General features: G+C 34.2%; 1 protein-coding gene across 1 annotated transcript in view; it reads right to left on the reverse strand.

The window, feature by feature from the left end:
* LOC121422636 overlaps positions 1 to 26,039 on the reverse strand; it is a 176,514-nt gene that overhangs the window by 100,161 nt on the left and 50,314 nt on the right. The window contains exons 14-42 of the mRNA XM_041617797.1: positions 25,509 to 25,625; positions 25,276 to 25,392; positions 25,033 to 25,149; positions 24,802 to 24,918; positions 24,560 to 24,676; positions 23,682 to 23,801; positions 23,191 to 23,307; positions 20,776 to 20,892; positions 18,738 to 18,854; positions 18,510 to 18,626; positions 17,332 to 17,439; positions 16,394 to 16,510; positions 15,959 to 16,075; positions 14,866 to 14,982; positions 12,659 to 12,775; positions 11,988 to 12,101; positions 10,581 to 10,697; positions 9,617 to 9,733; positions 8,776 to 8,897; positions 8,049 to 8,107; positions 7,114 to 7,271; positions 4,102 to 4,215; positions 3,297 to 3,410; positions 2,908 to 3,024; positions 2,459 to 2,575; positions 1,904 to 2,020; positions 1,371 to 1,487; positions 721 to 837; positions 237 to 353 (exon numbers count right to left, since the gene is read on the reverse strand). Of these exons, the coding sequence (XP_041473731.1) occupies positions 237 to 353; positions 721 to 837; positions 1,371 to 1,487; positions 1,904 to 2,020; positions 2,459 to 2,575; positions 2,908 to 3,024; positions 3,297 to 3,410; positions 4,102 to 4,215; positions 7,114 to 7,271; positions 8,049 to 8,107; positions 8,776 to 8,897; positions 9,617 to 9,733; positions 10,581 to 10,697; positions 11,988 to 12,101; positions 12,659 to 12,775; positions 14,866 to 14,982; positions 15,959 to 16,075; positions 16,394 to 16,510; positions 17,332 to 17,439; positions 18,510 to 18,626; positions 18,738 to 18,854; positions 20,776 to 20,892; positions 23,191 to 23,307; positions 23,682 to 23,801; positions 24,560 to 24,676; positions 24,802 to 24,918; positions 25,033 to 25,149; positions 25,276 to 25,392; positions 25,509 to 25,625 (3,366 nt within the window). The remainder of the gene's footprint in view (positions 1 to 236; positions 354 to 720; positions 838 to 1,370; positions 1,488 to 1,903; positions 2,021 to 2,458; positions 2,576 to 2,907; positions 3,025 to 3,296; positions 3,411 to 4,101; positions 4,216 to 7,113; positions 7,272 to 8,048; positions 8,108 to 8,775; positions 8,898 to 9,616; positions 9,734 to 10,580; positions 10,698 to 11,987; positions 12,102 to 12,658; positions 12,776 to 14,865; positions 14,983 to 15,958; positions 16,076 to 16,393; positions 16,511 to 17,331; positions 17,440 to 18,509; positions 18,627 to 18,737; positions 18,855 to 20,775; positions 20,893 to 23,190; positions 23,308 to 23,681; positions 23,802 to 24,559; positions 24,677 to 24,801; positions 24,919 to 25,032; positions 25,150 to 25,275; positions 25,393 to 25,508; positions 25,626 to 26,039) is intronic.

Here is a 26,039-nt window from a genome sequence, read left to right on the forward strand (position 1 = left end):
TCGATGAGATTCATATCTTGCTCAATAGGCTGATATGGAGCTTAAAATATAAAACATTGAAGTCAATATACAAAACATTATCTCTAAACAAAAACAAATGATGGGAGTTTGCTTATAAGCAATCTCCCATCATTTGTTGTTTTAGAGATAATCATACACATAGGACTTATGATAATTTGATTTATTTATGTTGTTTTTCAAGGACCTATATTACATAATCTTTTTGGGATGCATACCGTTTTCACAATAAGTTCCTGCATATCCTTTTGTGCAATTGCATTCATAGGTTCCATCTTGGTTGATACAAGTCGCTCCATTCATGCAGGGATTATCAGTGATACACTCGTTTATGTCTAAAATTAAACAAAAACATGTAAATCAAATCGCTTATTCTGTTGATGGGAAATCACCACCTCCACCCCTCCGTACATTCGTCTATGTCTAAATATTGATTTAAATTTCAGTTATCGAATTTGGATGTGACATTCTCCTTTTAAGTAAAAAAAAAAAACACCTAAATGATGATATTGATAAATATAACAATAACAGTAATAACACTTATTATTATTGCTACTCCTATTATCATCATAGATGTTTCGTTGTTGTTGTTTTTGTTAACCTTAAAGCAATGATTATTAATTTCTTGTATAACGTATGATTATGATATAACGCCGGTATGCACTACGGAAGGACTTAAGTATACCATAATGGGATGCATACCATTTTCACAAACCATGCCTTCATATCCTTCTGTACAGGTACATTCATAGGTTCCATTGTGGTTGATGCAGGTTGCTCCATTCATGCAAGGGCTAACAAGCACGCATTCATCTATATCTATACATAAAAAATAATGTTTGAATATACAGTTCACTCATATCACATCCTGGTATTACGTTTTATTCATGCAATTCGAAGGATAACGATTAAAATGTGACCGCTAGTCTTTAAATCTCTCTATCACCGAAGCCCGGATTATATTGATTAAATTCTTATTTCGTCGGTCTCAAATGTGTGATACTAATTTATCGTCACCAATCTGGCTTATTCAGCACCTTTCCAAGAAACGTGCTGGTGAAATCTCCTTCCCTGTGGTCGCTGTAAAAGTATGGAATCATCTACCTGCTACTGTCAACACGGCGTACTCTGTTGACCAGTGCAAGAAAAACAATAAATCCCTTCTATTTTGATAACAGGACAATGGATTGCATAGACTAATTTAACCATTCTGAGGTGTTAAATCATTGTTTGAGTGGCCCAAAAATGAAGTAGTATGTGCATCACTTTGTAACTTACAGGAAAAGACGCTATGTCAAATGTCTATTGGATTTTCAAGGACCTATATTACATAATCTTTTTGGGATACATACCGTTTTCACAATAAGCTCCTGCATATCCTTTTGTGCAATTGCATTCATAGGTTCCATCTTGGTTGATACAAGTCGCTCCATTCATGCAGGGATTATCAGTGATACACTCGTCAATGTCTAAAATTAAACGAAAGCAAGTAATAAAATCGCTTTATTTTGTTAATGATGGGGAAATCCTTGCTTCCGCCCTCTTCCGCACATTTGTTTTTGTTTAAACCAAATTAAATATTATTAGAAATTTCAATTATCAAATGTAGATGTGACATTTTCCGTGTGTATATAACACCAACAAAAATACACTTCAATGTGATATCAATGAAGATAATAAGACCAACAACTATAATAATAATAATAGTATCGTTAATACTTATAATAATGATGATACTGATAATGATTATCATTTTGATTGTTGTTAATATTATTATCATTAAAACAATTATAATAACAAGTAGTTGTATAACAAGTATCACATTATGATATAACGCCGTTATGCACTACGGAAGGACATAAGTATACAATTATGAGATGCTTACCATTTTCACAATCCATGCCTTCGTATCCTTCTGTACAGGTACATTCATAGGTTCCATTGTGGTTGATGCAGGTCGCTCCATTCATGCAAGGGCTAACAAGCACGCATTCATCTATATCTATACATAAAAAATAATGTTTGAATATACAGTTCACTCATATCACATCCTGGTATTAAGTTTTATTCATGCAATTCGAAGGATAACGATTAAAATGTGACCGCTAGTCTTTAAATCTCTCTATCACCGAAGCCCGGATTATATTCATTAAATTCTTATTTCGTCGGTCTCAAATGTGTGATACTAATTTATCGTCATCAATCTGGCTTATTCAGCACCTTTCCAAGAAACGTGCTGGTGAAATCTCCTTCACTGTGGTCGCTGTAATAGTATGGAATCATCTACCTGCTACTGTTAAATTATTGTTTGAATGGTTCAAAAATGAAGTAGAATGTGCAGCGCTTTTTAGCTTACAGGAAAAGACGCTATGTCAAATGTCTATTGGAATGGATTGGATTTTAAAAGACCTATATTACATAATCTTTTTGGGATACATACCGTTTTCACAATGAGCTCCTTCATATCCTTTTGTGCAATTGCATTCATAGGTTCCATCTTGGTTGATACAAGTCGCTCCATTCATGCAGGGATTATCAGTGATACACTCGTTTATGTCTAAAATTAAACAAAAACATGTAAATCAAATCGCTTATTCTGTTGATGGGAAATCACCACCTCCGCCCCTCCGTACATTCGTCTATGTCTAAATATATTAATTCAAATTTGGGTGTGACGTTCTCCTTTTAAGTAAAAAAAAATACACCTCAATGATAATATTGATAAACAATAACAGTAATAGCACTTATTATCATTACTACTCCTTTTATCATCGTAGATGCTGTTGATGTTAAAGCAATGATAATAAAGTTCTTGTATAACGTATGATTATGATATAACGCCGGTATGCACTACGGAAGGACTTAAGTATACCATAATGGGATGCATACCATTTTCACAATCCATGCCTTCATATCCTTCTGTACAAGTACATTCATAGGTTCCATTATGATTGATGCAAGTTGCTCCATTTATACAAGGGCTCTCAGACATGCATTCATCTATATCTATACATAAGAAAAAACAATAAAATGGTAAGATCGCTTATGTTGGCAATACCGACAAGGTAAGAAAATGAAAGAGCGTCAAATGCAGGAAACAGGTGAGAAAATGTGCGTATTCCGAATTATGGATTCAGATTTTGGGGGATGTGAATATACGAATTCTCGAATGTTAAAGTTGGCGAGTTTTTTAAAGTCGCATTTTCTTTATATAAGAGTGTAGAAAAACGAGAGACCCAAACAACATTTACGTATATACATACGACGTAGGTGTTTACCTGTTTCACACAGTTCCCCTTCCCATCCAGAGAGACAGGCGCAGGTAAAAGTGTTTATACCGTCCACACAGGTGCCTCCATTAGCACAAGTCTGTCCTTCGCAGTCATCGATATCTGCCGAAATAAGAAATATCGATGTCAATCTAACAAGTGTTAGGGTAATAGAGAAAAATAATACGATAGAGGTAAAATCTAATGTTCATATCCAGTACTTAATGCAAAATTAATATTGATCTAACAGTATGTGCCATATTATTTTCCTCTGTTTATTGATTTCCTTGTTGCTGAGGAAAACAACATTTCATCATTCAACTACTGCCTGAAAAAGAGAAACTCGATGATAAAACGAATTCCGATGCTAATTAAAGTTCTAACAGGATTTTAAGCAGTTGAACGTTTAAGTACCAAGTTAAAGTGTTCATCAATTTGCTTTACTGAAGCGACAGTTCTTCTATTAAAACCCACGATTATATTTCTCAGCAAACCGCAGTTATTAGGTGCAAACATGCCAAGGTATCAAACAACTGCAATCCTTTCGAAAAAAATATACGGAGTATAACTGATGGATAACATTGTTCTTTTAAACAATAATATCGAATACATTCGCTGCAAAGACAAAGAAAATACGATCAATTTGCACAGATACATGACACATAGTATGAAGGTTCTTCTTTATGCCTAGTTTTTAGTGGCGTGTAAATAAGTGATCATGGCCGATATTACATGTATATATAATCCTCAAGTTTAACACAATTTTTACTCTTAAAAGATGTCATTTGGCATGTGGATCTTCAGCATTGCTTACTTATTGAACAAGTTCTTCCTGTGAATCCAGTGACGCAGGAACAAGTGAAGTTCAAGAAGTCGTCAGTGTCAGTGCAATTAGCTCCATTCTTGCACGGTTCATTCAAGCAATAACCTGAAGACATGAAAGAAATACAAAAATATTAATGGTAATCAAGAAAATGATGATGAAGATGATGTTGTTTTTGTTGTTAATGAAGTTGTTGTGCTGCTGTTGAATTATGTTTTATGTCGCTGCTGCTGATGATGATTATGGTGATGATGATGTACTTGTTGCTGAGGATGACGATGATGATGTTGTTGTTATTGCTGTTGCTGATGATTATTATTATGATGGTAGCATTGTAAAGACAATATTGGACCATATGAAAAATGCACATCTCGGAAATGTGAGTTAATCTTATTATTATTATTACCTATAAAATATCCACAACAAATAGAACAAAATGATTTTAAGAAAGGGGTGTTCTATTGTTTCCCATTATGGAGTAACAGTCAACATATCAAATGAACGCAAATTATAGTGACTTGCACTCCTTTTTGAAGTGCTTTTTCCCTCGTAGAACAAGTCGAACGCCTCTGTCAGCCTCGCCTCCATCACGAAATTGGATATACGTAGGTCTAATGACTTTGATATTGAATTATCAACCGTTTTATTCTTTTTTTTCAATCTGATAATCAAAGGCCATGCAGGGGCAATTTTGTGGATGCCCTGTTTAAGGAAAAACGAAATTTATAGATTATGACATATAAAAAAGAAACTATGAAAAATATCAAGTTTCTAAATTGTTGACTTTGATCCAATTACCTAAGATGCTAGTCACATAATTTCTGATACTTGGTATTCCTTATATCAAATCTTGTTGGAGTATGGAAAAAAATGTAGCCTAATTTTGTACAAACTAGAAAACAAATGTAAAAACAAGACCCAAGGTTTATTGACCAAAAATTGGCTTTGACCCTGAATTGCAAACACCTAATTTATTTGTTTGATATCATTTCTGATATCCCAAACGTATCTCACTCTATTCTTATTTAATTAGATTAAATACATTTTTAATAATGTACGAATAGATCTTTAGATATATGTCTCAAAAACCTAATACTTTCCCCATTCCTAATCTTCGCATGGTTCCCAAAATGATAAATGACCTTTGACCTTGATCAAGTGACCTAAAATTATACTTATATTATGCGGGAACACCTTATAACTATTTCATCAGGATTTAAAAGAATGTAAATTTGTGGCTTCCATTTTTTTTAATGTAAATTCAAAATGTTAAGTTTTGGTTAATATGATAAGTTGATACAAGTTTATTGACCCAAAGACTATTGACATTGGCTTAATGATCTGAAATTATGTTAACCTTTTTGCTGATACTTGCTATCATGATATAAGTTTTACGGAGTAGGAAATTATAGTCTTGAAAATTTTAAATCTTAAACTTTTCTAAGTTTTTTTTTATATCTTGATAACACATCGTAGTCAAATTTCATTATCCCCAGCCCACTTTTAACCATGAACACGTGATAAGTCACCCCTTTTAGCCCTATCTATGCTTGATAACTCGTTTTACATCGAAAAGAAATCAATGATTGGTTACTTCTATTTCGGGCAGGACTCCGACTCAAATATTTTGTTTGTTAAATCGCAAAAGAAATTTACTGAAAACAGTTTCATTTGGAATCATCCACATTATAACAGTTTAATAGCGCGCACGAACATCTCTCATAACTGGAACAGCAAATGACGGTCTAGAGGCGTACGGTAAACTTGAATTGTCATTGCTCATATTATGGGGGTATAGGGTAGCTTATAGCACGCGACGTTCATTCAAACTTTGCTATAAAAAATGTATGACTATGGAAAGGGCGGGAAAATAAAGCTTGATGTCGATGCGATTGTCTTTAGCAAAAATCTTACATCCTCCTCTTCCACGGCGGAGTACAGGAAATCGAGCAATCTACGCTCTCCCATCTCCCTCATATCTGGGGCCCGTATTTGCAGAAAGAGTTGCGTTTAAACGCTAGCCAAAAAATCAATCGCAAGTCCCAAATGCGCGCTGGTGATTGGTTGAAAATCAAGTTACGCATGATTTTTAGAGTTTCGATTGATTGCAACTCTTTCTGCAACGGGCCCCTGTTCTTTTTACCTTGAAAACTGAACAAAATAGCGTTCATAACATATAATGTGGATCTCATTTCTAGATGCCCTTTAAGAATGAAAATATCAATGAGGAGAAATGCACATCCCACCCCAAAAAAACCCACCTTACACGAAACCCGCATGTGTGTGGATAGACTTTTCATATTATGAATCTATGGCATTGTACTGTGGCATTGTACATTGATGGTCGATACTGGAAGTCAATGCAACAATTTAACTTTGAAAAAGTAAACTATCAAAGCACAATATTTTCTCGATTGATTTTCTTGTTGAATAGGAATAGATTTTAACAGTATCAATAAGACAAGTAGAATGATATATGACATCAATGGGAATAAACGGGAATAATTTTTTAGCAATTCAAAGTTTTAATCTTCGTGTGATGAATTATAAACATTACTGTCAAATGTCCATATTTTGGAACCCGCCTTGGCTAAGCAATTAATTTAGGAGTAGCTGCATAATATATCATGCTTTGCTGTGAGCATGTGCCGAATTCAATTACAAGTTCGACCGTAATTATCTCCTGATGTAATTTTGAATAGCGCAGCGGCCTAAAAATGGAGGTAAGATTTAATTTTTGATGCAAGGTGATACTTCGGTCACAGATACGAACTAATTGGGGCGGTTTCATAAAGCTGTTCGTAGAGTGACTTTAAGAACGACTGATGATCCTTTCTTGTGGTAATTGATATTCACCATTAAATGACCTTTTGTGATTATTCAGTGCATAAAAAAGGTTCGCCTGTCGTTCTTAAAGTCTCTCTTAACTTACGAACAGTTTATGAAACACCAACCATTCCTTTACAATAACATTTCTCGTGAATAAAACGTGAATTTGTTGACCTGATGTCAGTTGTGTAGATGAAGAGTCGGTCGAAATCGTAGATACTGCTTCGTCAACTTCATTCTGAACGGTGTTTAATAATTCAAATAACTCTAAAAGAAAACGCACAATTCTTATAATGAAGAGGACCCTGAATCGAACATCCCAGCTTCCCGGCCTTTAAAGACAGGATAAAAAAAACAAATGACAAAATGATAAAAAACAACTGATAAAAAGCAACAATGATAATGATAAACTTAATATCAAATAATTATTTAACGTAAATAAACATGGCAAAAAATAGCTAATTTAATAACTATAATAACAGTTATTTACCCAGGGTAACCACTTAGGCTGTAAGCTGTTCGTCCAGGGTCGCCTGCATAACATAACATGTTTATCATTATACTTCTCATTCTAATACCTCGAATGCCTGACAAGAAGGCGGAAGGTCCCATTTTTAAAGTCTTTGGTATGACCCCGCCGAGGATCGAATCCACGACTTCCCGTTCTTGAAGCGGACACTCTATCATAATAATGCCAATAATGGTGATAAGGCCTGAATAAAATACTTTCGATATAATAATAATAATTCGATATTTTCACTACCAATAATTAAACAGCATTTTTATAAATTGGTGTCATTGGAAAGGGCATTCGTTAGAGAAATAACTGCTTAAATACATTCTTGATTCTAGTTTTTCTTGATCAAAAGTAGTACTTTATCAATCTTGTCCTATATTTCTTCATATTTCAACTCATTCTCTTATGATGTTTCATTGTTTCATTTTTTATGTTTGTATTTCAGATAATACAAAAAATGTACACTATTAGTACCTCCAAAAGAAAACCGATACCTTCATTCTAGCCAGAGCTTTAACAGTTTTTTTTCAGAGACCAAAATAAAATAGTAAACAAAGTAAATTGTGTTAAAAATAATTTCCCTTCGTCTTACCGAATCTCTATTATCTCGACACCTGCAAAATTCGAATTGTTGGCGTACTGACGAGCAATCTGTTTAGAGTGAGCAAAATCAAATGCATCAACTTTTATGTTTTTTTTCTTTGTAGCTTCTTTTATTTTTCAAATCTATTCCAGTGGAATTGTCAATTAATTACAAATTACAGCTGTTAGCCCCCTCCGGGAATATATTCAATACTGGGAAGTATTTGCTTCTTCCTCATTTACCTATTTCTGGCTCTCCGAGTTCTTTGCACATCTAACTACTATTATATATTTTGAAAAGACAAGAATCTTAAACTCTGATATAACAAAAAATTTAATATGATCGTAGTCATATGGATGTATTGATCGATACAGACTTGGTGATGTTCATATCATCCAGCACATTGTTAGCACTTTACATTATCGACCAATAATATATCTGTGTTTCGAAAAACTAGTCCCTGCATTAAACCTTGAAATGGCATAATCGCTGATTTAGAATCAGGCAACACACATCCAATGTTCAGGGAAATAAATAAATACTTTAACATACACCCATTCCAATCACAAAAAAAAATCCAAAAAGCACTTGTAAATGCTTCCCCCCCTCTCTCTCTGATACTGATATTCGTCTAGTAGTGATAATATGATTACATAACCAATCTTAATTTTTAATGATCGAAAACAAAATCGCCTTTAGAAACACTGATCAACTAATTTTAAAACGCTCTTCTTACAGCTGTAGAGATATTGTGCTGAGCTTCCATATACTCCATGGACGTGTTGTCTCTGAGCGCCTCCGTGAAGTTCCTATCATTAAGGGAAATCTGTAGATTTACAGATGCCATAGTCTCAGTTTCTGTAAAAAAAAAAGATAAATTAATCTGTGAATATTGCAAGGGCGAAAGGATCTCAGAGATTAACAATTTGAAACAACTAGTACAAAGGAATAAATACTCTCACTTATTTCTCCTTCGCATTTAAAATCACTTGTAAGTCTGTGAGTGACCATATCCAGGCAACTGTCTATTCGCTAATTTGTACCGGTTTAGCTGCTTTGTCCATTCGTGGTGCTAGGTTGCAGTTCATTGACGATTTATCCTGGGTCAGAGTATTTGTTTTTAATTTGCAAACATGAATGAACACATTAATAAGAGCAGAAGTCGATTAATAGCTTTAAAATTGATTATGCAGAGAGGTTTATACAAAGCAAACGAGCAGGAAATATTAGTATATATTGCTTCATAATGCTCTATTTTGAATCAATTTAATCAAACATTGAAATAATGTGTATTAACCAAAAATTATCTATCAGTTCAATGTTGTTTGGACATCAAAGAGAAAAAAAAGATAATGCATAAAAAAATTTTATTCTAATAAAAGCAACCTTTAAAAACTTGCACAAACATATTGACTGTAAACCTCAACATCGTGGAATAACTGCAAAGAAATTTATGAACAGAGGTTATTAAATGAAGACAATGGTTACAACAACCATTACGTTTAATCCAAATTATTTTATTTTAGCTCTAGGAACGTCTAAAATGATGCTAAAAAAAGGGTACTAGTAATACATACCATTTTCACAATGGGTTCCTTCATATCCTTCTTCGCAAACACATTCATAGGTTCCATTTTTGTTGATACAAGTTGCTCCATTCATACAAGGGTTATCAATGGCACATTCATCTAGATCTATATAAATCAATGGGAGGAAAGGGAAATTATTGCAGTGTATGTATTATAATAATATAGGGTATTTACATTGGGCACATACCCACCTTATTAGGTGCTCAAGGCGCTCCTATATTACCCGGCTAAGCAAGGCGTTCATAGCGCACACAGCTTTTTAAGGAATTACTTCCTACCGGTACCCATTTACCTCACCTGGGTTGAGTGCAGCACATTGTGGATCAGTTTCTTGCTTAAGAAAATTACGCCATGGCTGGGATTCGAACCCATGACCCTCTGTTTCAAAGTCCGAAGACTAATCCACTGGGCCACAACGCTCCACGTATTGTCTAATTAAGAGGTGACTTTGGAATCTTATTGACATCGTTTTTCCAATAGCAAGGAGTACAAAATTAAAATTTAGTGTATCACTATTATTTCATATCATCCTTTCTATCCCTTTTTTGATGCTGCTTTGCATTGCTATTTACACGTAGTTATTTTTTCTAGTTATTTCATTTGACTGCCTTGTGATACTTTGTGTCTTGTTTTAGTTCTTGTTTCTATTTTTAATTTTTTTTATTGGTATGCGCTGTTTCTTCGAAATGTAAATCTTACAAAGCCTTTTTTAAGAGCAGAACTTTTCATATTTGTTAAATCAAGTTGTAGGTTATACTGTACATGCACTTAGGGGATTTATTTCAGTAACTGATCAAAGCTAAGCAACGTGTTTCATATTAATATACAGTATATCTAGAAAACATGAAAAACACATACAATTTCAAGTATAAATGATATAATGTGTAAATCATTTCTGCTAAAAAGTAAATTTCAAAATAAGATGAGAAAAATGAATTCGTGGATTACTTACCGTTTTCACAATTAGTTCCATTAAACCCTGTGGTGCAAGTGCATTCATAGGTACCGTTTTGATTCAGACATGTCGCCCCGTTCACACAAGGGTTTTGCGATGTGCATTCGTCTATGTCTACAGAAAAGAAAAGGAATTTTGAATATAGTTCCATTAAAGACCCACACCGGAGCTGGAATATGGTTTCATTACAGATCAAGACCGGTGCTTAAAGTGAAATAGAGATATGGAGACTCAAGAAGACAATGAAAGCTTTATGCTTGTCTACCTTTGGCCACTTAGCGGAGTGTTTTCTTAAGACAAACTCAAATTTACGGAATTCGACAACAGTTTAATTCGAAGTTCTGAATTACGTGACGCCAGATTGGGTCCGGAGGGTTGCGATAACATAGGTTTGTACGTAGAGTTTTGTTATCATCAATTTATTCAATATTCAAAATCAGACAAATTAATATAGGTGTATACATAACAAATGAAATAAGCCAAGAGGGGTGTTTCATAAAGTTGTCAGCACTGATTAACTTGTCAGTGCTTACTATTTCAGTGAAATCCTTGGTTTTGATTGGCTGAAAAGCTCTGGCCTCTGACTGTTACTATGGTAATATCGGAGAAAGACATCTTGTCAGTGCTGAAAATTGTCATCAAACGGTCCCTTGGTCACGAACTAGTTTATTACAAGCAGGGCAACGAATGTAAATTACAGATAAACAAATCAACAACGTTAAAAAGTCATAAAGTAACACAAATATAAAGGATCAAGTTTGGGCATAAAAACATGATTTAAATAAAATTATAAAGACATTATAGTGTGCGTAGAGGAGTCATAAATTTTATCATAGTTTTAGATAATGGTCTCATTTAGGCTGGTCAACTAGATCGAAAATTAAAATTATTGTATGTTTGACGTGAATCAGAAATTCGAAACATTACTGAATTTGTAGATTTATACACGCTATGTAGTAAATGAGTTGTATATTATAGAGAGAACCGAAGCGATGCCATCACATAATCCACTTCCGCATCCCCCCTGGCAACCGATCCCCATGCAGATGCACCGCGAACACTCAATCAGCCCCACCAAAGTCAATGTACATTTATCACTTGCCTGGTTCATGAAATTCAGAGCCAGCCGGGACTAGCCCAATTACACACCGACCACAATGAGGTCAACCAAGCATTCACTGGGCCACATCACTGTCCCCCATGGACCGACCCCCACCAAACCCGGGCAGTGGGGGAATCTCATCTCGGTGAATCGAGACACAGAAGTGGGAAACCGTTGACGTCCCACTTCCGAACTTAATATTTCTGGTCGAAAGAAATCGCAGTGTTATTTGTTTAACTACTCCTATTCATTGTTTAGCTCTACCAACGTCTAAATAATGCTAACAATTGCGTACTACATACCATTTTCACAATGGGTTCCTTCATATCCATCGCAAACACATTCATAGGTTCCATTTTTGTTGATACAAGTCGCTCCATTCTCACAAGGGTTATCAATGGAACATTCGTCAATATCTAAATAAACAATAGGAGGGAAGGGAAAATTAAAGCAGTATATATTTTTCTTATTGAAAGTAGACTTTGAGATCATGTTATTGACATCGTACTCCCAATACTTCAGAAGTATAAAGTGAACAATCATTATCACTATTGTGTCATGTATCATTCACTATTCCCTTTTTGTTTTTTCTTTTATCAAATTTTGATTATTTTTTTCTAGTTATTTCTTTTGTTGACTGCCTAGTGATACTTTGTATGTTGCTTAGTTCTATTTTTTTATTTTATTTGTGTGCTCTGTTTATTATGAATTTAAACATCTTACAAAGCCTTCTTTACAATCCACATTTCTTTAAAACGCTTCATATTTGTTTATTCATTTTTAAAGTTATACATGATTTATTTTTGTAACTGATGAGGCAAGCAACGTATGTCATATTGATTAAAAACAGACATACATCTAGAAAATGTAAGAAACTAAGTTTTCAAGTACAAATGACAAAATGTGCAGTTAATTTTCCGCTAAAATAAAATTTCGAATTAAGATGATTAAAACGAATTCGTAGATTACGTACCGTTTTCACAATTAGTTCCATTAAACCCAGTGGTGCAAGTGCATTCATAGGTCCCGATTTGATTACGACAGGTCGCTCCGTTCACACAAGGGTTTTGCGATGTGCATTCGTTTATGTCTACAGAAAAGAATAGGAACTCAATGTAAAATATTGTTCCAATAAAGACCGATACCGGAGCTTAAAGGTAAAATGATAGATGGAGACTAAAAAGACAATAGAAGCTTTATATTCATCTCTTGCCAGCTGAGCTTTTTTTTCTCTCTAAAAAAACGCAATTGGAAAACTGTACACGTGACACATCAACACTCTAAATCCCTTGTCAAGAAATGTCTTTATTTAGCGATTCATATGATGAAATCTATAGTAATTAACCTTACATTGCAATCTATAGAGTGAATTTGGAAAAGTTTGGAAATCTGTGTTTGGCTATTAAATTCTCCCAACTACCAATTTTACACATTGCATATTTGATATCATTCAAAAGTTAATTTAATCCTCTTTAAAATGATACCATGCTTATTATGATCATGCCATCACGAAAAGAGCAGGATTTAAAAGTGTTAGATAAGGTCTGAACTAAAAAGCTGCAAAACGAGCAAAAAAGGTTTGGAAATCTGAGTTTGGCCATTAATTTCTCCCAACTCCCAATTTTACACACAGGATATTTGATATTAGTCAAGAGATCATTTACTTTTCTTTAAAAAAATGATACCAGGCTTGTTATGATCATGCCATCATGAAAAGAGGATTCAAAAGTGTTTGAAGAGGTCTGAATTAAAAAGTTGCCAAACGAGCAGAAATAGTCACGAAGGGTCAATGCAGAACATGATTAATTTGTCTGTGTCAATAGAGATGATAATCCATTCAAAGCAAGCCCCTGCTTCTGTAGTGATGGTTCTGTGAGATAATATGGTTTGAGTCGTTGTTTGAAATACTCATGCATGTTTTTTTGTTTGTTAAGTGTTTGCTTGTGCATAGGCGTGTTTGATTCCATGTTAATGTTGATGTTAAGGTGCATGAAAATAATTAAAAGAAACAGCTGAGAAACTCAATCATCACCACGAAAAAGAGAAAAGTTACTTTCAATATTGTGTCATTTTGCAACTTTTGAAATTTGACCTTGCCCCCATATTTGAAGGACCTGCACCTCCATGTGAACCATAATCATATCATGTAGGGTATCATCTTAAAGAAAATGAAATGATCTATTCATTGATATTAATAACACATTGATATTTACTGAAATCAATGAGGAATTATCGGTCAAATTCAAAAGAAACGGCTGAGAAACTCACTCATCACCACGGGAAGGAGAATAGTGACTTTCAATATAGTGTCATTTTGCTACTTTTGAATTTTGACCTTGCCCCACATTTCAAGGCACTGCACCTCCATGTGAACCATAATCATATCATGTAGGGTATCATTTTAAGCAAAATTAAATGTTCTATTCATTGATATTAATTTCACATTGATTATTTACTAAATCCGAGGAGGGATTATGGATCAACGTCAGATTTCCAAACTTTTTTTGAGGAGTTTATTATATACATATGTATAAATGTATATATATATATATATATATATATACAAATAGGAAAAGAGAAGATAATAATTATGAGAGGGGTACTTCCAATGGAGCTCTTCCTTAGCTTTTTATATCACAAGAGAATACACGATGGTGATTTTAGTTAACTCCTCACTGGAAGCTTTGGGGAGAGACTGGCATTTAACAAGACGACGTCATTACTTTGAACCTTGCGAACTTGTCATGCGAAGAAAAGGGCCACGCGAACTAATTCAACTGAAAGAAAAACACGTCAGGCATTTTTCTTTCGATAATCAATAGCGCTCAGTTGTTATTTTTGTATCTGTGTGATTTGCCATAATCGTTTTCTTCATTTCAAAATTATGTAATCGATTTTTGTTTTAATCATAAGGCCAGTGCAAAGAACAATGAATCTTATTTTCGAACCCCAATAATTGCGGCTATTCTTAGGCACAAGACTTGGCTGGTAAGTGCTGAATATGCATAAACTTTTTTTTGCCGTATTTTATAAATAATAAGCTTTCAAATGGTATATGATCTGTCGATTACGTTTTGTTCTGGTGTGAGTTCTTTAAAAAGACCATGGACCTATAGGTCCATGAAAAGACTAAGCATGAATAAAACATGCATGCGAGAAAATGTTAGGTAGAATACATACCGTTTTCACACTTTTTCCCATCATATCCATTCATGCAGGTGCATTCATAGGTTCCATTTTGGTTGGTACAAGTAGCTCCATTCATGCACGTATCGGCTGTGGCACACTCGTCTATGTCTATACAAAACAATGGGAGGAAAGGGAAAATGTAACAGTATGTACTTTTATTAATTGAGAGTTGACTTGGGATCATCGCATTCCCAATACTCCAGAGTATAAGACTGAAACTAGTTTTATCATCACTGTGTCATACATCATATATATATACCGTGTGTCTCAAAAAAAAAACGTAACACTTTTGAAATGGTTGCCAAATTGAGCATATATTATTTCATGAAAAAATGTCAATATGTATGGAAAGCTAAAGGACCAACATTTCATATGAAATGAAAAAATTGAAAAAAATCATGCTTCGATGAACAGGGTTCACTTAAGTTAGAGGTATGAAAATGGGCCTGCGCAGGATTTTTCCTTCCAATTTTGGACAGGTATAGCATACAAAATAAATTTGATATGAGATATTCATGATCGATGGATTAAGAGTTAAAAGGATGTTTTGAATACCAGTCCTTTCTCTCTGTCATTTATCAATCCCCAAACACCACCCATGCCACACACACACACACACCAACTTCCACTCCCATCTTAATGTATCATTGATCTGGTAGATGTGAACAGGATGAAGGAAGAATTGGAAAATGTTTAATTGAAATATTCAAAATCATAATCGACATGCAACCCACTCTTCTCCCCCACAACCTTTTCCCATCCCATCACCTACCCCTTGCCTTTTCTTTATCTGTTTTCTTCCGTAAATTTAGTGGATCATCAATCACATTTTATATAGGTTTTATGAATGACCCAAACATGTAATAGCTAAGTACATCATTCATTATGCATTGAAAATACCAGACCCCTTCTCTTTCCCCCACATTTGAACTTGTTATCACCTGTCCATGGAATGTGACAATGCATTGTTACGTGTTTCATATTGACAGAGATCTGACACATATCTGGAAAATGTAAGAGAAAAAACATTATATTGATGAAATACCAAAATGATATGAGAAAAATTAATTTGAGGAGAACGTACCGTTTTCACAATTAGTTCCATTAAACCCTGTAGTGCAAGTGCATTCATAGGTCCCGATTTGATTCAGACAGGTCGCTCCGTTCACACAAGGGTTTTGCGATGTGCATTCGTTCATGTCTACAGAAAAGAATAGGAATTTAGAATATGGTTTCATTAAAGACACATACAGGAGCTTAAAGTAAAATTAAGAGATGGAAGCTCTGTAAGCTACACAGAAAGACACATTCGTGCATATTCACATTCACGTGCATATTTTTGTCAGCATAGTATTTTTCTTAAGAAAAACTGAAATTAACGGGTTTAAAAAAAAGCTCTATTGAGATTCTTAACGGGCTGAATTACGAGACGTCACGTTGGGTCAGGAGGGTTGTGGGCTTATACGTAGAAAAGTTATGCCTGAAAATAACGTTCATCTGAGGTATGACGAATACGTACCATTTTTACAATTCATTCCTTCATATCCTTCTGCACAGGTACATTCATAGGTTCCATTGTGGTTGATACAAGTCGCTCCATTCAAACAGGGGTTGCTGGTTGTACATTCGTTTATGTCTACAATATTGATCGAAAGAAAATAAGGTTGGAAGCTTTATCTTATTAAATAATAAATGCTTTGTGTGATGTTGAAAATAAAGATGGTCAATACAGCTAATGGGTTGGTTAGTGGGGTGTAACTTTTCATGTGCTGGGTCCATTTCATAATTTGCGAATAACAGTTAAAAGCAACTGAAATTCTTTAATCTAATTTGCTTAGAGTAAATCTGTATCAGGAGCTGTTCATTTGTTATTATAACGAGTCCTTATGAAACGGGACTTTGATCGGGTGATTTTTTACCATCAGAGACCTGTTTCATAAAAGTTGTTATAATTTAATTCTTGTATGTGATTGGCTGACGGTAAATTTGTAATAGACATTTTGTATTATTTTGTTACTATAACAAATCTTTATGAAACGAGACCCTGGTGTCGTTACCATGTGGATGCCGGAACTTTTCCGAGTCTCTGGGTAATGTTAATTCATGAGCATATATGGTGTACAACCTGGCTACATCTATCTGGGGTGAACTGGCCAGCAACCCCTTCTATCTTTAATTCAGATTTCTTGTTACAGTGAGCTATTGGTAAGGCCAAATACAATTTAACTAAATTGTATACCGTTTAGGAGGATCAAGCTATTAACAAATGACCGGTAAAGTCTGAGTGAAAAGAGGTATAACAATGAAGCATATATGACATGTACGAACCTAATCAGAGATTTTCATTTTTTACGATCTAGAACTAACCTGTTTATGTGACTGTATTCCTTTTCTTAAATTTTTATTTCGACAATGTATTAAAGGTAACAGAAAGACTCCATATAAAGAAAAACATACCATTTTCACAATGATCCCCATCATATCCAATGCAGAGACATTCGTAACTTCCAGTTTGGTTGACACACGTACCTCCGTTCATACAAAGACTGTCGGAGGTGCATCCCTCTGTGTCAATGAAAATCATTTATACAAACGACGTTTACATGACATAACCTATCGGTCTTTGAAAATATATGCAAGGCCAAGCGCAGGTTGGGAACAGAAATCAGATATACAAATAAGAAATATCCATAAGTGCGGTGGACAGAATATTTCATGAGATGAATGGATCATTCATTTCATCTTTCATCGATTGAAGTATTCTGTCCATTGAACAAATGAAAAGAATATTCATTATTTATTTTATATGACACCTAAAATGTATTCTTGTCATTTGGCATTTATGAATTTGAATGCATTCACAGCGAACGCGGTGTGTTGATTCAAATAGGCCTAATTACAAACTCACGCACTGTAAACATAAGTGATTTACTGCCGGTGGTCTTGGCGCGCGGGAGCAATGGGCAAAATCGTATGGATCCAAAATTGCACGGATGATGACGTCAATATAACATCTAACATCAAATCAAAAGACAAGGATCTATCTAGGTGTCTTAAAATGTAATACAATTGTTTTGTTTGTATCTTTCCGCAATGTTGAATTCGCACCATGTTAGAGTCGAAACAAACAACGTTCCAGTATTCTGTGTTGCATTTAACTTCCTTTCGGAAAGGGAAAAAAGAAGAACAAAAAATGTTTCAAAGTGTGGCATTTGTGTGACATGATAAATTTTCACTTCGTTGCACAGAACGACGATACATTACAAAAATATCCGATTATAAGAGTAAACATATATTGATATGTGATACTGAGCATGACCCTGGGAAGCGGGGATGATGTGGGTATTATCCTCCATAAGCAGCACCCCCTAGAATTCTGGTAGATGTGGAAAAATTGCAAAATGTAATCAAAATTACATGCTTATTGCAGTGAAACTTTGTTTTCTTTTCTGGTCAAATTTCTCTGGACCAAATGAATTTTATAGTGGTTTGAATCCCCCATTTTTTAATTTTTTTTTTTGCTTTTCAAATTTACATCAGCATTCCCAGTAAAAAAAATGGCCCTGATACTAGGTGATAAAATCTTCATTTTATACGACAGTTCAACAGAGCATAAGAAGATAATGCATACATACCAAACTGACAATTCATTCCAACGTATCCTTCTGAACAATCACATTCATAGGTTCCGTCTTGGTTGATACAAGTCGCTCCATTCATACAAGGGTCTCCAGATATACACTCGTCTATGTCTAAATTAAGAAGACATTTTAGAAAAAAAACTTAAATATCTTATCAAGAGATTATAGAAGGGTTGCAAAATGAACAAAATACTTGGTAGGCATATTAAAAGCAACACTAACCATTTTCACAATTAGTTCCTTCGTATCCTTTTGTGCAATTGCATTCGTAGGTTCCATCTGTGTTGATACAAGTTGCTCCGTTCATGCAGGGGTTATCCCTGATACACTCGTCTATGTCTATATAGAAAAGATGAATAATATTAGTATTGGATAACAAAATGAATAGTGAAATTCTTTTTAGATATTTGGGTTAAATTCAAGCTGTTGCAAAGTTGCAAAAAGCAATGACGCTTAGAATTTAACTTAATGACTTTCGTTATACAACATCAAAATATATAAGCCTCGACATAGCAAATGGAATAAATATTCAGGTATTATTCCTGTCTGAAGCCAGACCATCTTGCTTATTAGCTGTTCCCTAACAATTTTCATTTTCAATAAATCTTTGAGCAATTGGTGGTTGTCATGTTCTGTCAGATTCGGTTATGTATCTATTCTTAATGATGCTGAATTGAGGTAGTATCTACTTTTAAATGAAATTGCTCCCAAAGTCATACTATCCTTAAAGTTATATTGGTTTCATTTAAGATAAAAAGGGCTTATTTTTAATGCAGAAATGACATTATTCTTAACTAAAGTATACTAAAAATGGATTATTAAGATACCTAAATAGTGGTATCTCGTATAGTGATCAGGTTTGTTAGATAAACCTGGGCCTTCATTTTTTTAAGAGATTACAGATTTTATAGACAATACGATAACAGTATAAGGCAAAGTTACTCGTAATTAAGCAAGAATAATTTTGCTCCTAAACAAAGTCCCTTTGGATAAATGTTGTGAGTGGGATATTTAAAAATTCTTATATTTTCATATTAGATATTAAGACATTTACGAACATTTAGAATGGTATTTCTATGTAACGCTTGCAGTACACGATTGTTACAGGGGAAGGCATAAAATGGTATTTCGTTGAATGGTCTTCCTCGTAGACACAAGTACTAGTAGTTTACCATAAAAAATATATCCCCAGTTTTAATGACTTCGCAATTTCCGTAGTTGATTTAATCATTCGTTCGCAAAGCAACACACGGATGATGGAAGAACAAAGTAAATGTATCGGCATTTTTTGGAAAGGACCGTCAAATGATAGAAAAGTTCTTTGTCAAAAATTAGTAAACCGGAACACCAGTTTCCTCCTAAGGTTCAAAGCTGATTCCAAATTCCAAATATTTCGTTTGTCCATCATAATACAGCTGTGTTGATTTGCCAATTTGTATAGGTTAATTCTACCCATGACAAATGTTGTTGATTTGAATCAATAAAGAAAAATCAAGCAAGCATAATGCTGAAGTTTAATCAAAATCGGATGTAAAATAAAAAAAGTTATACATTTTGCAAGTTTCGCTTATTAAAAAAAAAAGCTTACATGCACAGCTCAGTAAATGCAAATGAGAGAGTCGATGATGTCCCTCAGTCTCCATTCCTTTTGTTTTTTAACGTTCGAATTATACAATATTTGAATTTGTAAAGATTTCACAATAGGGACTAATTTGACTGAACCATGCAATTTCAAAACGAAGGTAATTTTACATGTTCAAGGAAGGACAAAAAAATTGCTTCACATGACAATAAGGAAAAAGGAGAATGTTTCAAATTTTATGAATACAAAAAAAAATAGTGAGTGGGTGACGTCAACACAAGTCACAACATCAGTCCCCTCATTTGCATACCAACCAGGATGTACTTATAACTCATTTGTGAAATTAAACATCAGTTCAATATGTAAAAAAAATCTTATTTTGCATCCGATTTTGATATTTTATTTGTTATGCTTATTGGATATTTCTCTTTTCATTCAAATTAGCTTTCTGTTGGGTTGGACTTTTCCTTTAACAAGGACTCCTTTGTTGTTATTTGTCATGACGAGTAATTGGCAGTATTATTTCTCATGTTGTTAAATCCATTTTATATTGCTTAGCGAACATTCCCTGTAAAGTGACCAACTGTGCTTTCATAGATTAATACACCTATTACATTTTGCTAATGCTTTGTTTCAGTCATCAACACTTAATAAAAAGTGAAAACGTTAGCAACTTACCATTCTCACAGTCTTTCCCGTCATATCCTCTGGTGCAAGTACATTCATAGGTTCCATTTTGGTTGATACAAGTCGCTCCATTCATACAAGGCATATCAGAAGTACACTCGTCTATGTCTGTTAAAAGTAAATGAAGAAAAGATAACAAAAAGTCAATTACTTTACAAATTAACCAAATATTTTTTGGAAAAAAAGACGAAAAGAACTATAACTTACATCAAGAATGAAACAAAAATTTACATGCATTACATCACAACATATTACATTAGGAACTTGAAGGATTTTCTATCATAAGTTCATCTCTGTCTAGAGTCAAAATAAAATTAAAATATAGTGGTGTCACTTGTATGATGGATGTGAATGCCGAGTAATTTAACACATTCTTGCTGAGTGATCGATTCATCTGCTATTTGTACCATTGGAGCTTAAGGTGGTTGTTTCATGAAGCATACTTCCATCTCTAAGAATTTCGAGGGATTCATTTACTTCATTTACTTAGAAGCTGAAAAGACCTTGAGAGAATCTACGACTCCCTGAAGCTGCGATTGCTGATTGTATTCTCGAGACTCTAGCAGTGTTAAGTCATCAACATATTTGTATATCCTCACAGTGTTGTCGATATCCAAACAAGCACTATTGATAAGAGCGATGAAAATTATGGGCCCAAGCTTGGTCCCTTGTGGAATTCCTGCATTAAGATCAATCCAGTCAGAGGTGCTGGAGTTGTATCTGACGCACTGTTTCCTCTCATACAGAAAATCAGCAATCCAATCAACATATTGCGGATAAACAGGTTGGTGAGATGCTGAGAAGAGCAAATGGTAAGCTCTACATGCTGAGGGTTTTGAAACACCACGGCGTACCAGCGAGAGATCTTCTGACAGTCTTCAATAGCATTGTAAGGCCGACACTGGAGTATGCGGTACCAGTGTGGAACGCTGGTCTTACAAAAGATCAGGTTAGAAAGATTGAGAGCATCCAGAAAAGAGCCATGAAGATCATAATGGGCTCTCATTATTCTACCTATGAGAGCGCTCTTCTAAACTATGGTATGGCTACCCTGGCTGATCGACGTTACAAACTGTGCAAAGACTTTGCAATTAAACTGGACTATAAATCCCGATTCAGCCACCTCTTTCCAACTGCCCCCGAAAGAGGATCAGCTATGAGGCTCCGAAGGAGGGTGAAGATACCGGAGATAAGATTTAGGACAAATAGACTTCGGGATAGCCCGGTACCCTACTTGATCAAGCTGATTAATGAATCGTGATCACCAATAAGACATTGCCTATGTTGATGTATATATTGTATATTGTATATTTAAGTACCTGTAAAATAATATACATATGACATTCATTTGATTTGCATTCTGTGATTTGGTTCAGTTATGGAATTAAAAATGAATTGAAATTATGATCAAATAACTTCAATAAATAGATCGAATGTCTTTACAATTAAAATTTTTAAAATGCAATCTCATTTATATTGTATTATACTGTATATCTACTCAATGTATTAATTATCTGTATATATATATTGTACATAAACATTCAATTAATTTTCATTTTGTAATTAGGCTCTAAGATAAGTTTTGAAATTAAAAATGAATTTGAATTATGATAGAGTAACTTAAATCAATCGAATGCCTTAACAATTAAGAATATATTAATTGCAATCTCATTCTTGTACTATAACTACTTAATAATTATCTCAATCTAAAACAGCTCAACTTACAAACTAATCGATGTATTATTTAGTAGCTGATCGCAGCTATTGACAAATTTGCAATAGTTTTTCAACTTCTCATTCAAATCATTCCTAGTTAATATTATTTCATTATTGTCGCTATCTTACATTTTGTTCTATACATTCAATTAACTACTTTTCAAAATCAATGTTTATATTATATAACCTCCAGCTTAAATCAGTTTCAATTCAATTTCTTCTAGTTCACAATTATCCAATTCAATTATTGATGCATCAACGATTATAGTTACCTTTGCAATTATTAATGAATTTGCATTTTAATCATACTATTAGGTATTTATATTCAACAATACTTGCGATTATTATTATTCATTTCAATGATATGTATGTCATCAGGAACCCTTAAAAGTAAAATTTATGCATTTTGGATTACAAAACAAATCGCATAGGATGTCACAGATAAAAAACTTAAAATTCATACTCTTTGACCGATTTTCCTCAAACCTTCACCATTATTTTTTCCTTGGTTTTCTGTTTTAAGAGAAAAAACTTTTGGTCAGGATGAATTTCTCCTTGAATTGATGTACTTTCATTTATTTTTTAAAAATAAAGATCATGTTGGAAATGAGCAATAAATCTTGAAGATTATTATTTTTTCGGAAAACAGATAAATGATGGGAAAATATCATAACGACATGTTATACGTACCATTTTCACAATCGCTTCCCTCATATCCATTTTCACATGTGCATTCATAGGTTCCATTTTGATTGGTACAAGTTGCTCCATTCATACAAGGGTTATCAGTTATGCATTCGTCTATGTCTATAAGAAATAAATGTTATGGTGTGAAAAGAATGAAAAAATGAAAGGGTATGAGAGAGAAGAAACAATTTACATCATTACTGAAAACGGACCACTTTACAGTCCTTCCCGTCATATCCTTCTATGCAGGTATATTCATAATTCCTATTTTTATTCACACAAGTTGCATTGTTCATACAGGGATTCGTTGCATAAACATTGTCCGACAAATTGTCAGATGTGACAACTTTCCTTGATTCTGTTTGGATGAGGGCAATTGTTACTATGGAAACTGTCGGATAAAAAGACTCCTGGGATAAAACGTCGACATGTCCTTTCATGATACTTCACAATTCTCCTTAAAAATCTCACACCATCGTATAATATATACATACCATCTTCACAATGGTTTCCTTCATATCCTGAAACGCAGGTACATTCGTAGGTTCCCTCTTGGTTCGAGCACGTCGCTCCATTTAAGCAAGGGTTATCTGCCGTGCATTCGTTATAAACGTCTATTATTAATAGAAAAAATATGGTCATTTCAGTTCTTTCATTGATGGCACATTTATTTCATCACAAAGTTTCTAAAGTATAAATCTAAAGTAGGAAGGATTTAGACAATCTACCCCCTCATATCCTTCAATACAGGTACATTCATAGCTTCCTTCTTGATTGACACAAGTCGCTCCATTCATGCAAGGGTCGTTAGATGTACATTCATCAATGTCTACAGAAAGATTAAGAAATCAAAGACAAACATCAGTTATTATCACTAAAAATTAAATGTCACAAAGATAAAAAAATGACAGGTGGAGCGCCTCTGGCAGTCTCGCCTGCATTACGCTTCGATATAGCAGCAGTGCTGACTTTGAAAACAGCTCGTAAATAATTATTCAGAAAGAAAAAGAATCATATGATAATAAAATACTATGTCCATTGATTTTGGTTATGATTTTGATGTTGATTACCCCCTAAATTATCTAATTTAATTGATTTCATTGACCCTAAATGACATTTAACTTTAGTCATGTGACCTGGAAGTCATGCAGGATATTTGACAATACTTTATTAACCTTATAGATAAGTTTCATGAACTAGGTCTATATACATTCTAAATTATGTTATTTCAAAAACTTAACCTTCGGTGAAGATTTGATGTTGACGCCGACGTCGCAGCCATCGCCATCAGAAAAGCGGCGCCTGTAATCTCGCTGTACTATGCAGGCGATACAAAAATAGTGAAAATCGCACACCATCGTATAATACATACCATCTTCACAATGGATTCCTTCGTACCCTGATACACAGGTGCATTCATAAGTTCCCTCTTGGTTCACGCAAGTCGCTCCATTTAAGCAAGGGTTATCTGTCGTGCATTCGTCTATGTCTATTATTGATAGAGAAAATATGGTAATTCAGTTCCTTCATTGATGGTACATTTATTTCATCACAAAGTTAGTAAAATATAAATGTAAAGTAGGAAGAAATTAGACAGTCACATGGAATACATACCATTTTGACAATTTACCCCCTCATATCCTTCAACACAGGTACATTCATAGCTTCCTTCTTGATTTGCACAAGTCGCTCCATTCATGCAAGGGTCGTTAGTTGTACATTCATCAATGTCTACAAAAAGATTAACAATCAAAGACAAACATCAGTTTTTAGCACTCAAACGTAATTGTCACAAATCTCAAGAACAAAAATCGTGGAAATCTCACACCATCGTATAATACATACCATCTTCACAATGGTTTCCTTCATATCCTGATACACAGTTGCATTCGTAGGTTCCCTCTCGGTTCATGCAAGTCGCTCCATTTAAGCAAGGGTTATTTGCCGTGCATTCGTTTATGTCTATTATTGATAGAAAAAAATATGGTCATTCAGTTTTTTCATTGATGGGACATATATTTCATCACAAAGTTTGTAAAATATAAGTGTAAAGTAAGAAGATATAAGACAATCACATGGAAAACATACCATTTTGACAATCTACCCCCTCATATCCTTCAATACAGGTACATTCATAGCTTCCTTCTTGATTGACACAAGTCGCTCCATTCATGCAAGGGTTGTTTGTTGTACATTCATCAATGTCTAGAAAAGAAAATATAAAATCAAACACAAAGATACGTTTCCATCATTTCACTGCAACTGTTATAAATGTCAAAAAAAAAATGGTGGAAAACCTCATACCATCGTACAATACGTACCATCTTCGCAATGGATACCTTCGTACCCTGATATGCAGGTGCATTCGTAAGTTCCCTCTTGGTTCACGCATGTCGCTCCATTTAAGCAAGGTTGATCTTCCGTGCATTCGTCTATGTCTATAACGAATAAACAAAATATCGTTATTCCACTTATTTAATTGATAGACAAATTACCATTGCAATGAAAATTGAGCATTATTCACGACCATTAGTATTTGCATATTTTTTTGGAGAATATCACCGCTGGTAATGTTTATACGACGTAAGGGCTTGTGACAATAGAACTATATTTTTGCTTGCGAAATTGCTCCTAAATAGTGACGTATAGAGCCTATAGGGTCTGGTCTACGGAGAAATTTTACGTGTTGAGGGGTCTGTGAACTAACAAAATAATTGCATAATTCGAATATTATGAACATGTTATGCTTGTCATCACGTGAGAAAAGTGCTTTAAGCATTTTTTTAGATGGGGGAGGGGATCAGGTCAATTGGCAACGATAGTCATTTTAGTAACTGTTTCAATAAGCTTTT

The sequence above is a fragment of the Lytechinus variegatus genome, chromosome 10 (genome assembly GCF_018143015.1).
Source record: "Lytechinus variegatus isolate NC3 chromosome 10, Lvar_3.0, whole genome shotgun sequence".
Lineage (NCBI taxonomy): Eukaryota > Metazoa > Echinodermata > Echinoidea > Temnopleuroida > Toxopneustidae > Lytechinus > Lytechinus variegatus.